This window comes from Choloepus didactylus, chromosome 4 (assembly GCF_015220235.1).
Source record: "Choloepus didactylus isolate mChoDid1 chromosome 4, mChoDid1.pri, whole genome shotgun sequence".
Classification (NCBI taxonomy): Eukaryota; Metazoa; Chordata; class Mammalia; order Pilosa; family Megalonychidae; genus Choloepus; species Choloepus didactylus.
Window position 1 is genome coordinate 169,761,981 of NC_051310.1, and position 14,884 is coordinate 169,776,864.

Genomic DNA, 14,884 nt, shown 5'->3' on the forward strand with positions numbered 1-14,884 from the left:
TATATATGTTAACATGAATAAATCAAGCTAGATGAACAGTATATTCACACCATACCCGATAGATACATCCGTAGTTGCATTCCTTTGCTCATCTTCCTTCAGTTTCTCCTGTTTTTCTTTCATTTTTTGCTCTTGCTCCTTAAGTTTTTCTTCCTTCCTTTTACGAATTCTACAAGTTAAAATATTATAGGAAAATATAAAATATGATTTTAGATGCGAAGAAATAAACAGCTTTCATTAGCACGACTGACTAATTATCTCTTACCTGGCAGCTGCTTCTTCCCTCTCTTTTCGGTGTTGTTCTGCTTTTAACTCCCGGAATTCCTGCTTTGCCTGTCGTAATATATCAACATAATCTTCAATGAAATCCCTAGTAGAAACTAGGGTCAGAAGCTTCCCACAGAGAGCATGAAGGATCTTCATTTTCTCCCCTGTCAAAAAATAGGTAAGTAACTTTCTGTATTATCAAAGGCAAAAAAAGGCATTTTTGGGAAAAACTTTAATTTGTGGCTCAATGTGAAAATGCCTAATAAAGGATAAGGAGAAGTTTCTCATGATCAAACATGTCAATGACATATTTTCAGAAAAAGCAACTTTGATCCCAATTTGACAGCTATGTGATATACAAGGTATTAAAAATATCAATGACCCTAGTTAAATGGACATGAAAATTTCCAATTACAAGAGATATCAAGTTTTAATTTTTAGGCTCACATGTGAAGTTCAAAGAAAAATATTCTCATAAATAAGTATATTAAACTATATTTGTAAATTAAAATTTTTTTAAAATAAGTGAAAACTAATTTCACCTTAAAACATATACTGTCTCATATTTCAAATATTTATTTAAGCAAACATCAGAATTTAGCAGCTATAATTTAAACTTCTTATATACTAATGAATAAAAGGAAGAGGAAGCTACCTATTTCTCAACTTATCCTTTTAGATGTAGTAGATGCAGTAGACTAATCATAAATTTAAAAAATCGTAGCAAATACAAATTTAAAAAAATTATAAAGTTAATATGAATAGTAAGTTTCAATTTAGGTTACCATTTGTATCTAAAAAAAATGTTCTTAAAGACTACTTTCTCTTAAAACTGATCAACTAAAATGTTTTGTGGTCAGCTCTTAGTTTTCTGAGTTTAAGAGGGTAGGTTCTACAAACTTAACCTGCGAAGTTTACCTGGTGTTAAATCATATACTGAAGTGCTGGACAGCTTCTTCACTAGACTGGGATTACTCAAACGAAGTTCCATACAGGCATCATCTGTAGCATCAAATCCTCCTCGTTTCTGATATCTGTACTTTGCATTTGCTGATGTTACATCAGCACCTGAAGCTAAGATGTGTAGTCTGAGGATTTCAGAAAGAGTGCAGCTATCTAGATCCAAGCTTTTCAAACTGCAGCCTATAGTTGTTAAAAATGAAACAATCTCTTAGAATATACACAATATTCAGCAATGTAAAATGTACCTTTATAAAATTAAAAATAAAAGCCAAACAAAAAAATAAAACCCACACATACCCTGGTGTAACTGTGGCCATGCAGCTGCCAAAGATGCAACTGCAGACAGTGCAGATTTTGTGGGGTCTGCATCTTCATCCAAAGCCTCTGTTAAATCTTTAAGGAAATAAATACTTTATTCTAGTGCAAATCAAAGCTTGAATATTTGGGAATAATGCCCTTTAAAATGATTAAAACAGCAAACAGCTTAAAATTCAGGAACCTCAAGAGAATCAACACTAGATACAAGATTATTCACATTCTGCCTAGTCTCCACATAAAACTCTAAATCCTAAACATGCCCTTCACACTAAGATTTTCCTTACTTTACACAGAGAAGACAATATCCAAAGTTACCAACAAGAAACATAAACACAACTCCAAAATTTGTTAAAATGTACTTTAGAACTAAAAACAAACCCCCTCACCTAAAATAACCTTTGAAAAATCTACTTTGAAAATGAGAATCTATTTAAAAATACTCAAGCTTTTACAAATATTTTAAGATTGACTCATAAAGTAGAGATTGAAATCATCACAAAATGAGCACAGGGAAAAAGCTAAAAAACTATAAAGACAGCACTACTGTCACTTAATTTTCTTCACTAAAATTTCCTGTTTTTATTTTGAAAATTCTCCAATCCAAGAAACAATAGATTTCCCTGTCTTTTCTAAATAAATTGCTTTAGCTCTGAAAAGTGCTTACAGTTAGGACCAATAAGAAAATCTACCAGCACATTTTTAAAGCATTAGTAGATAGAATTATTCCTACTTATAGACCATGAGATTGATTAAAAAAAAAGTGTCAACTATGAAAAACATAACCTTACAAAAATCCCTTTATATTATGGTATAGTGGACACAGCTTCAGACTAAGAATCAAAGGAAGAGTTATTAGTCTAGATCAGCAGTTTTCAAATTCTTTAAATTAAGTTTCTTGGAAGCCTAACATGAAAGAGATAAAACATGCCCTTGTTAAAGTGGGGGTATGGAGATGAGAATCCTGCCCTGAGGAATCTCTCAAATTGTAGGGCTCCATGGATTAGAGTTTGAAAACCATTGGGCCAAATTACTTTTGTGGTTCCTTAACCTTTTACTCTATGATTCCCTTCCCAAAGTTCACAGGTGGACAAAACCAAATTTAAAAAAAAGAACTGCTATACTGAAGGAAAAAGGCAGTTCTGGGATCACGTCTGATAATAATCACTGTCAATTTCATTTAAAGCATTGAAAGCATAAACAAGAACACACAGGAGGAGGGCAAAAGGTATAAAACGAGAAATTACCTCACTAAAAAGGAGAAATTATCTGACTAAACTTTGCATATATGCCAAAGTTATTTCTACTGGGTTGTGAGTCTAGCCCAAAAGACAGACATTATATACTTCCTCACAAAGAAAACAATAGATCTAAAACTTTCTCAATTTTCATCTTACATATAAAGTCAAACTTTCAAATTAATAGGCACTCTCAAATTAACAGTCCTAAATACACTGCTGGAAAAGTGTATATTTGGCTCTCTTTCTTTGTAGCAATCACAATGTTCAAACTATACTAAGTTATAATTTCCTAAGACAAAGCCTATAAAGGCCTTAGGAAATGAACCAACAAAACGACAGTTTATTTTTAACTATGTTAATAAATTAACATATATATTAAAACATATATTCTTTAAACTCAATTATCTAGCAAATGGCACTCTTGAGAAACTAATTATCACTCTTGGATTTACTCAGAGATAACCAATTGGAGATATTCAAAAAATATAGATGAAGAACATCTAATCTGCTATTACTATCTGGAACAGATAAGTTTATCACCACCATAATCTAGAATTAGGTACATACAATTCCAACACTAAACAATGATATCCCAGTAAATACACAAAAGTATTCTACATAAGGAGAACACTCTTGTTCCTATACTTTGAAAGGCTTTTAAGTTCATGATTTAAGACTAAAAAGAGGAAATGATATAATTAATATGAAATTTTTAAAAATTGCTGGGCAAAATTTCCAAGATTTGATATAATCTCGAGGAGACCAAAGGCCAAAGAAATTAGGTCTCCTTAAAGGGAGATAATTTTCTAGACAATGCGAGGGAAAGAAATATTCAAATTTTCAGCTTCTTCCATATATTACAAGGCAAAATAGCATGGTCATTATAGGCACTAGGTCAAGGGTGACAAAGCATGTATCCCAGCACTGCCTCGTTAGGCAAGTTTTAGGTAAGTTAATTAAACTCCTAGTCTCAGTTTTTTCATATGAAAAAATACAGAATTATACCTACTTCACAAGGTTAATATGAGGATTAAATGGAACAATGCATAGACAGCGCCTTTACTGGGATAGCATTTATTAGCTATGTTATCTTCAGTAAATAACCTCACTGAACCTCAGTTTTCTCATCATTAAGATAAACTCATTATTATTTTCTCTTCTGTCCAATTTCCCCCTTGCTAGAAATAACAGGAAATACCTTACTGATAAACCAGCTAAAGAAGTAAAATAGTCAATTCCTTCTGACATTCAACTGCTTTCAGGAAGACTGCAGAAAAGCTTTTTTGTCACTGAGATGGGAGAAAATATGTGAGAAAAAGTGAAATTGTACCTGGGGGAGCAGTCTAGGGTCCTTACTGAAACTGCAAAAACCATGTAAAATGTGGCCAATAATAACAGGGAAGTGAGTTAAGGGTGAAAAATTCTAAAGTATATTTCTTTTCTCCCTAACATAAACAAATATTTTCAAATGGAGCACTAATATCTTTATTTTATGGTCAGTATTCTGGTCAATGTTATAAGACATTATATTTATAATGACAATCCTGTATAGGAATATAGCTATAAAAATTATAGATCAAACAAATCATGAATAGAAAATGTAATGTCAATACAAATGTTGACAGTCACTTATTTTTCCATCAAATTAAGCTGATTTTCCAACACAATTCCTCCTTACCCCATTTTTTTTTTCTCCCTCATCAGAACTTCTAAAACTACAAAACTTATCTGATTCAGCTATAGCTTTGTGTGTTACAGTAAGGTCAGAGCCTGAACTGATCAATAACCCTAAAATGTTTTTTGGTCATTAGTATAACCTAATGGCCAAAAAATGAAAATTTATTTCATTGTCTTTCTTAAATAATCTATCTTTAGTGCTGGTACTTGTCATTTTAGAAAATATTTAAATGTTTTATGGATTTATTTATCCTGCTGTCTTCCCTTATGTTCCTTTGTACTTTTTCTTTTCTTTTCTTTTTTTTTTTTTTTGCTAATAAATAATATACAACATAGTAGAGTCTTATTTAATTGACTGAGTTGTCTGAGATGGAAACAGAGTTGGCCCATATTGCCAAAATTGAGTGTGATCAGCATTCATGCTAGAGAATATATTTTACTTCAACTCAAGCTGTAAAATCAAAAGGCAACCAACATCTATTGCTTGCTCATCAATATCCTGTTGCTTCAGCAACAAGACCGAAAGGATGATGAGCTCAAATTATCTAAGGCTAATAAAACTATCTGAATGGAAGAATGTCCCATCTTTTTGTAACAACATTCTGCTATCAAGATGTCTCCGGAAAGTTATTTCTTTTGTGAATTCTTCTATAATACATTGAAGTTACTGTTTAAACAAGTTTTTGATTGGAACACTTTTTTCCTTTTGACCTAAATCTCATATGAGGCAAAGTTCACAACAGTTCAGGAAGCCAAATCAATCTTAAACTTAAAACTTTATCTTAAATTTAAAATTTCCTTTGATTGAGGTAAATCCTAAACAAAATAGTGAACATATTCTGTTTTAAAAATAAAAAAGGGTTTTGTCCCAAGAGTTACTGCTTCATTAACATGTACCACACACAGACTCAATACTTACCAGTATAATAACATTTAAAGAGCAAAATTTCTAATCCAAACTAATTAGTGAGAATTAAAAATTAAAAATAATATCTCACATAACTCTGGCCTAAAAACCGTCAGATCTCAAATGAGATTAGCAGTAGGATGTTCATTTTAAGTAGTAAAAATGAAAATTAAAATAAAAAAATAGAAACAATAGAGTATTTCCTTATGTGGGGGCAAAAAAAATAATAATTCAGTGTTATTTAGCAGAATCTCTTGGGATTACAGATACTGATGAATGAAATCTACAATGCTCCGAAATCACAGGAGAAAGCTAAAGGAATAAAAGCAAAACAGATTTTGGGGAAATATCTTTAAGGTCAAACAGGTTAAATTAAAACAAAATTTTTCTAAAACAACTGATAATATATTGTTATATATTAACTCAGACTCAAGTAACCCAAACATTTTGTAACTGTAAAAACAAAGTTATTTAAAAATAACCTTCAAACATTAGTTTCACTACAAAGTTAATATTAGTTCAATTAGCAATAATGTTCAACTCTGACCTTTGGTGTCAGCATCAGTTATTTGCTCTTTGGCTACTTCCTCTTCTTCTTCAGCTATCGCCTGGAAGATGGCAGTCAGGAAGAAAAAAAGCAATTCACATAGTGGGCCTTCACTGTCATTTCCTACAAGAGCTTCCTCTAACACTTCTGTGAATAAAATGTTTAAAATGGATTTAAAGTTCTGTTCATGTACTAAAAAAAAAAAAAAAACAAAAAAAAAACCCTACTGGAATAACAAACATTTTAATTAATAATGGTCTGTATAACTTTTCTTAAATTCTCATTTATGAAAGTAGAACCAAATGTTTTCTAAGGTCAAATAAAAACAACTCATAATGATTACAATAAATAAAAGCATAAACCAAAGTAGATTAAGATAATTTAAACTTAAGGTCCAAATTAAGGCCCTTTTAACAATTATAATTTTATTCAAAGCAAAGACAAAAGGCACTGTCCCTTTATTCTTGAGAAGTATGTGCGACTTTACTATTACCAAATAGTACACAGGGAAGATTATCATCAGTTTAGGTTCTATTCCTAATATTGCCTCCAAGTATTAAATAGATGTTTCTTATTTAATTCATCTTACTTAAGCTTACCTAAATCAGCATTAGTTATACCTTCTTGATCTATAAGGCACAATGATTCATACCTCATCTAGCACATAGAGATACTGAATGTGAAAGCCCTCATGAAGAATACACTCTTATTAACCTAAAAGTGTCATTACAATCCTATCTTTGAGGGCCTCTATAGAATATGAAGAAAATTATTTTTTGCTATTTGACAGCTAATATCCAAAATGTGACACAAATCTCTTCCCATACTAATTTAGCTCTATTATAAATTATGTTTATCCAAAATAAAAGTATACAGGCAAAACAGAACTACAAATAAAAGGTAGGCAATAACTTGTCTCCAAATAGGGCTGACAGCAATTTCTTCTCTTCCTGCATGCACATACCATTTCCCCCTCAAGAAGTGGGGACTATTTCTCCACACCCTTGAATCCAGGTTGGCCTGTAACTGCTCTGATCACTGGAATATGGTGGAATTGGTGCTGTACCAGTTTCAGGCCTAGCCTTTAAGAGGGCTGGCGGTTTTTGCTTCCTGCCTCTTGGATCCCTTGGCTACCACGTAAGAAAAGCCTGCCCTGCTGGAATGGGAGACCATGAGGAGGAGCACTGAGGTACCAGACAAGTGTGTGAAGAAGCCATCTGGCGCATCTAGCCAGTCAAGCCTTCGGATGAGTCTAGTCCCAGCTGCTGTCTGACAGTAACCACATTGAGAGACCCCAAAAGAGAACTGGACAGCTAAGTCCAGTAAACCCACAGAATTTTGAGCTAATAATTTGTTCGTTTTAGCCACTAAGTTTTGGAGTGAATGGTAACAGCAGAAGACAACTGGAACACTTGCCTAGGGTTACTCCCTCAGGAAACTCATCTTGAAGATCAAAAAGTTCACCAAATGCATGAAGGAACTCCAAAACCATCAGAGCATCACCAAAGATTTCAGGAGGTAGTCTAGTTTTCACTGGAGTTGGTTCTGGAAGTTCCTGCAAGATTAAATAATTTATACAACTATTTGAACTAAGTACAGGAAATTTTTAAAAGGTAGATATGATATACTCTTTACTTAGTAAGAATTATTCCATGTGGACTAATGGTTCTCAACCCTAGATGTGCATCATAATTATCATCAGAACTTTTAAAATTATAGATAGCTTGGCCTTATTTCAACTCTATAAATCACATTCTCTTGGGATTTTTTTCCTTCCTCAAACTGAGAACATAACTTTAGGCTGAAGAGTATCTCGTTTCCTAGTTAAGGGGGACTTTTAACCTAGTTTCTGAGGTCAAAGCATTTGCTATAACATTATCATCTTCAATGTGATATCTCCTTGAATATGGAACAGAATTAATTTATTATCTACCAACTTAGAAATGGTTCCTTATAAATTGAGATGAATAAGTATGTCGTGGATACTTTGGTAATTTCTGCAGTTAGGCAGAATCCTAACCTAGCAATCAAACTAAATGCAGGCATGGCTCCAGTGGCTACTGGAATACCAAGGATCACACAAACTAATCATTTATTTCTACAGAATAAGAATCATTACCAAAGCTTGTTTTAAAACACTAACAATGCTACCTTGGAATTCCAAGTATGAGCATTAATTAGCCTACTTCCCCTCAGTTAAATATGAAGAAAAGAGGCCACAGCTAAAAGGAAAGAAAGATTCCATCAGCAAAGCTACTTAGGCATACAGAAAATGTGTGTACCAAACATCATATAAAATGCTTATACCTTAAGATCATCACATTCCATATCTTCTCTTGGTTTACTCCATTGCTTTAAGTATTCCACATATTTTCGTTTTTCTTCACGTAATTTCTCTCTTTCCTAAAATAAAAGGTTAACAAAAATTCTTATAAGAACTTTATAAAAAAAGAACTCTTTACATGGTGGGTAATGGCAGTCATTTACTTTTAAGACTCCATTTGCTATCTTGATCAATTTGTTGAGCAAAAAACTTCTATTGTAGTTATTTGTCTCCTTGCTGCTTCTTGATTCTCAAAATGTGGTCTCCAAACCAGCATTATCATCATCATCTGGGAACTTGTTAGAAATGCAAATCCTGGGCCCTAACCCAGACATACCAAGTCAGAAACTCTGGGGGTGGGGGCCCAGCAATCTGTCACTTAGCAAGCCCTTCTGGTGACTGTGATGCATACTGAAGTTTCGGAACCACTGATTAAAGTAATACCTCCCTGACAGAACCACTACAAAGACAGAAAATGTCCACCACATAGTAGTTTCTGAATGAATATTAATTCAATCCGACCCTATCTATAGCAGTTCTCCTCCTACTTCAAATCAATTAGTTCCTGACAAACTAGGTAACAAATTATTAGTCCCTAAAACAAAACCTCACCTTCTATTTGTTGTAAATGTTTGCAATACATTTGTTGTTTTCAAGACTTATTTGAAACTCATATCATATGAAACAGTTCATAAAAGGAACAACATTAGAATACTATTGGTGAACTTCTCTTTCATTGAAGTTATCTCTCTTGTTCACTTGTCCATTTAAACCTTTACTTCTTGGTTCAGGTATTTGAAACTACAAGATAAATACTGACCCTAAAAAGTCTCTCTCTAATAAAGCAGAGTGTAAACAAAATATTTCATCATTATTTCCCAATAAATATATTTAATATTTTCTTCCTTTGAAATTAATTTAGGAACACCAAAGATAATTTATCAAATTTTCAAAGTATAAACGTGTAATTACGGAACTTATTAACTGTACTTTGAGCAGTCTGCTGAAATAAGTTTTTTCCCCAAGAAATAATTCTTGTAGGGTATAGTAAAATGGGCATTCTCATTCACTGTTGATAAGAGGGTAAATAATCATGTTTAGCAAACATTTATGTATATATGTAGCTTATAAAATGTTCTTATCCTTTGATCTATTATTCTACCTCTACGAATTTAACTGGGGACATAATCCAAAAAAGGATTATGCATAAATATGAAGATAGCAGCGTTATCTATGAGCAAAAATTGTAAAGCACTTGGCTATTTCTATTTGATGAATAATTAAGCAGTTACTAAAATTTCCAATTTAGACTATATAAGGAATACTTATAATAATGGGAGAAAAAGTGTACTAAATTGTAAATGTTGGATGAGTTCTTTTTCTGAGGTCCAGAATAAAGACTGGAAATAAATCAAAGTGTTAATAACAATGCTATCTCTAAATTTTACCATTTAGATTACAGGTGATTTTTTTATTCTCTACATTTACATGAGTCAACAGTATTAATTAAATCCATCCCCACCATCTCCCCATGGCCTATGTGAAATCATTTTTAAAAGTACAGGTAATTTAAACAAGCACAGTCTTTAACTTGATTCCCTAAGACTACTTGTGAATACCCCAGAAAACCAATGAAAATGACTGACTTTGTAGTCAGCATGGAATATCTACCCATGAAGACTTGTTAAACACTATACTATTACCGATACCTTTTCAATGATAAAAACACTGTAACCATTCTTTTCAGTCATGTAATTTATTATATTTTTCTAAATACATATTATACCTTTGAAGGTTTTATACATACCATTTTCCTTAAATTTGGAAATCTAAATAATACAGAAAACCACTTTAAAATAGCATTTTTAAAGATTTTAAGTTAGGTGTAAGGTATGTAAATATACACTGAACCTTAAATCATTCACTAAATTTCCCAAGCAAGAGATAAATGAATATTGTTATTTATCAATGCTCTGTACACAACTATAAATTTGAATAAAGTGGTAAAAGCATTTGAAAATTAGCGATGAATTTAATTTATGTTGAGAGCTTAGCTACTATATGCAAATACCTTTTCTCTTTCTATTTTAAGTCTCTCTTTTTCTTCTTTCTTCTTTAGTCTCTCTTCTTCAACAATTTTCTTCAATTCTTCCCTCTTTTTCTCTTTATCTTCCTTTTCTTTTTTCTTTGCTTCTAGAGCATCTGCTTTTTCTCTTTTTAATTTAGCCTTTTCAAAAGCTGTGGGAAAGGTCAAACTTACAAGGACTATATACAGACAGAAAACAATACCTGGCATTTTTTAATGTAACAAAAGAATCCCTAAAATAATTTAAGGTTAAATGAGATCTGTACAGACACCCAGGGGTTGTAAATTCCTAGAAGGAGCCAGCAGGTTTAAGACAAACTACAGCACTGAAACAAACATAACCCTGACTTTGAAAGCCCTGCTTCTCAAAGTGTAGTCCTAGAACCAACAGCAAGGTATACCCTTGTTACAAATGCAGAATCTTACCCCTACCCAGACATACTAATTTAGAATCCCAAAGTGATTCATAGGCAAATTCAAGTTTGGGAAGCAAGGTTTTTTAAAGATTGTGTGAATCAAACAAAATGGCACAAGAGTTTGCAAGCCCTGGAAATTCCAACTTGTACTTAATGTAGCATTATGTCAGTTTAATAGGAGATATTACTATACATTGAAATATTGTTTAAAGAGATGAATGGGTCTCATCATAAAAATGCAGTTACTGGAAGACAAAGACTACTATTTACATGTCAAAAGATAAACCAGAAAGATCCAGTTTTAGAAACCTCTTCCACCCTGGCACAATTAAAGAAATATCCTATCTGGTAGCTAAACAGTTTTTGAAGAGAATGTTGAAACTCACCCAGTGACTTTATTTCTTCTTGTTTTAAAAGTTTGTCTTTTTCTTTGGTAGCTTTGTTCTTACATCCTATAATAGTCTGTTTATTAGCAACTCTGTCCTCCTAAAAAATCCAACCAAGAAATTGAAGTTGGAGAAAAACAACAATTTATAAACTAATAGTATGCCATGTTCTTACAGTAAGAACAAAAACAAAATTTAAAAGTCCACAATAATTATACCTTCTTTGTACTAAAATGGGTTTTTGTTCTACAGTATAACTGAACTTCATACTTAATATGAATTAATTCTATAGCTCTAAAACTTAGTACAAAAACCTCTCTGGAAAAACAGCTGGTAATACACAGAGAGAACCTTAAAAATATGCATTAAAAAAAAAGAAAACTTTCCAGAAAATCATAAAAACTAGAAGGTGTAGACATCAACTACCAACGAGGCAGAGGAAAGACATGTCAGAAACATGCTTGCAGTCATTATTCTACTTTATTTCTTAAGAGAATAATATCTTGACCTGCTTAATTAATGTGATATTCTTACCTATCTTTAAAAATGTAATAAAACAACAATCAATCAACAATTCACCTGAATAAATGAGTACCTAGTGTGTACTAGGCATTGTATTAAGCACAGGGCTACACAAGACAGACATGGCCTGCCTCACAGAGTTTACAGTTTAGCAGGGAAGTCAGATCTTATAAAAATAACTAAATTAAAATGTATTTAAGAACTAAGATGGCGGCTAGCTGAGACAGGGCGAAAAAAACGCCTCTGTGAAAAACACTAGCTAAAAACCAGAAAGTGACCTAGAATACCGGTTACAGCGATGCGCCAGCTGGATGAGGGCTCCTAGCTCCAGAGGGGCCGTATACTTGGTGAAACCGGGAGTGGGCATTCTGAAACAAGTGAGTAAGCTGGCCTGGAAGACCCGCAGCCACACGGCGGGCTGGGGAAGCCAGGGATCAGCGTATGGAGACCAGCTGGCTCTTTTAAAAAAAAAAGGAGCGGCTCCAGTAGCAATTGTGGGAACCACGCAGTCAAACACAGCAAGAGGGGGCTGGGCCGGCCTCTTGCTGTCTGGCCGGGAAGATAGCCTGCTGCAGATACCCTTGGGTTCGGGGAAACGGAGGGGAGAGCCGGAAGCAGAAAGAAACCCTGCAGTTCGCAGCTGGCCCCCGGGGGGCTGGATAAACTCCTGCCTGGGGCTGTGCCCACAGCCCAGAGCCCCACCAGTTGTCCCGGAGCTGGGAAGGAGGAACTGTGTGAGGAGGAGGGGGCTGAGACGCCCCGCTCAGCCATTTTTGCTTCGGGCTGGGAGTGCACCGCCGCACGGTCCGGCAGCCCAGGGCTTCCATTGTGGGACGGTGCGCACTGGTGGCGTAGCACAGCATTCCCTCGGCTGAGCTCCTGGAGGAGCATGGCAGGGAGGGGGGATCTGCTCAGAGAACCCAGGGACGCTACGCCAAGTCCAGTGGTTTATGGATCAGCGAGAGAGAGGGTCTGGGGCTGAACTGAAATGAAGGCTTAGACTCTGGTGGCCTTGAATCTCTGGGATCCTGGGGGATTTGAACATTAGAACTGCCTTTCCTCCATGGCCACCCGTATACACGCCCCACATTCAGGGCGGACAGCTCCAGCAACACACCCAAACTGAGTTCTCCAACTGAACCCACAAGAATCATTTCCCCACACAACGAGCGGAAAAAAGGTTGAGAACTGACTTGAGGGATATAGGTGACTCACAGACGCCATCTGCTGGTTAGTTAGAGAAAGTGTATGTCACCAAACTGTGTTCCTGAAAAATTAGATCGATATCCCTTTTTCTTTACAACTTGAAAGAGCCCTATCAAGCAAAACAAATGCCAAGAGGCCAAAAACAACAGAAAATCTTAATGCATATGATAAAACCAGAAAATATGGAGAATCCAACTCCAAACACACAAACCAAAATATTGGAAGATACAGTATACGTCGCAAAATTAATCAAAGAACTACAATCAAGGAACGAAAACGTGGCAAAGGATTTAAAGGACATCAAGAAGACCACGGCCCAGGATATAAGTGACATAAAGAAGACCCTAGAAGAGCATCAAGAAGACATTACAAGAGAAAATAAAAAAATAGAAGATCTTATGGAAATAAAAGAAACTGTTGGCCAAATTAAAAAGACTCTGGATATTCACAATACAAGACTAGAGGAAGCCGAACAACATCTTAGTATCCTAGAAGCCCACAGAACAGAAAATGAAAGAACAAAAGAAAGAATGGAAAAAAAAATAGAAAAAATTGAAATGGATCTCAGGAATACCATAGATAAAAGAAAACGTCCAAACTTAAGACTCATTGGTGTCCCAGAAGGGGAAGAGAAGGGTAAAGGTCTAGAAAGAGTATTCAAAGAAATTGTTGAGGAAAACTTCCCAAACCTTCTACACGATATAAATACACAAAGCATAAATGCCCAGCGAACTCCAAATAGAATAAATCCAAATAAACCCACTCCAAGACATATTCTGATCAGACTGTCAAATACTGAAGAGAAGGAGCAAGTTCTGAAAGTAGCAAGAGAAAAGCAATTCACCACATACAAAGGAAACAACATAAGATTAAGTAGTGACTACTCAGCAGCAACCATGGAGGCAAGAAGGCAGTGGCATGACATATTTAAAATTCTGAGAGAGAAAAATTTCCAACCAAGAATACTTTATCCAGCAAAACTCTCCTTCAGATTTGAGGGAGAGCTTACATTTTTCACAGACAAACAAATGCTGAGAGACTTTGCCGATGAAAGACCTGCCCTACTTCAGATTCTGAGGGGAGCCCTGCCGGAGGAGAGACAGGGAAAGGAGAAAGAGATATAGAGAATTTTAACAGACATATATAGAACCTTACATCCCAAATCACCAGGACACTCACTTTTCTCTAGTGATCACAGATCTTTCTCCAGAAGGGACCATAAGCTGGGACATAAAACAAGCCTCAAGAAATTAAAAAAAAAAAAAATTGAATATACTCAAAGCACATTCTCCAACCACAATGGAATACAAATAGAAGTCAATAATTTCTGAACTGTAATTCCACTAGTTACTCCCTACATGATATAAAATACACAAACTCTAAGGACAAATCAGTGGTTTTGAACTCAATGTAAAATACGTAATTTTAGACAACTATATAAAGGTGGGGGAATGAAGGAGTATAGGAACATAGTTTATGTGTCCTATTGAAGTGAAGGTGGTATCAAATAAAAACAAGATTGATATGGATTTAAGAGGTTAATTTTAAGCCCCATAGTAAACACAAAGAAATTATCAGAGAATATAACCATAGAGATGAAAAGTAGAGTTTGGGTTAAGAGAAATGGGGAAGGGGCAATGGGGAGTTAAGAAATGAGTGTAGGGTTGCTGTTTGAGGTGAAGGGAAATTTCTAGTAATGGATGGTGGGAAAGAGCATTACAACATTCTAAATGTGATTAATCCCACTAATGAAAGGCTAGGGAGGGAGTGGAATGGGAAGATTTAGGCTGTATATATGTTTCCACAACTGAAAAAAAAAAAAAAAAAAAAAGTCTAACTACATGACAATTGAATGCTAAGGATGAACTTGGATGGGACAGGAGGATAGAGGACAGGTGGCTCAAAGGGACACAGTTGAGACATAAGGAAAAGGAAATATAGAATGTAAGCTTTGTATCATTGTTGAATCTCTTGTACTTCTTAGCTGCGCTTAATGGGATTGCATGAAAGAATGTTCTTGTTCATGGG

General features: G+C 34.6%; 1 protein-coding gene across 1 annotated transcript in view; it reads right to left on the reverse strand.

Moving 5' to 3' along the window:
- The window catches only part of BAZ1A (bromodomain adjacent to zinc finger domain 1A), a 107,139-nt gene that overhangs the window by 21,819 nt on the left and 70,436 nt on the right, over nucleotides 1-14,884 (reverse strand). Inside the window, exons 7-15 of the mRNA XM_037834808.1 lie at nucleotides 11,129-11,228; nucleotides 10,312-10,478; nucleotides 8,225-8,320; nucleotides 7,334-7,472; nucleotides 5,918-6,064; nucleotides 1,528-1,623; nucleotides 1,186-1,410; nucleotides 266-431; nucleotides 56-169 (exon numbers count right to left, since the gene is read on the reverse strand). Of these exons, the coding sequence (XP_037690736.1) occupies nucleotides 56-169; nucleotides 266-431; nucleotides 1,186-1,410; nucleotides 1,528-1,623; nucleotides 5,918-6,064; nucleotides 7,334-7,472; nucleotides 8,225-8,320; nucleotides 10,312-10,478; nucleotides 11,129-11,228 (1,250 nt within the window). The remainder of the gene's footprint in view (nucleotides 1-55; nucleotides 170-265; nucleotides 432-1,185; nucleotides 1,411-1,527; nucleotides 1,624-5,917; nucleotides 6,065-7,333; nucleotides 7,473-8,224; nucleotides 8,321-10,311; nucleotides 10,479-11,128; nucleotides 11,229-14,884) is intronic.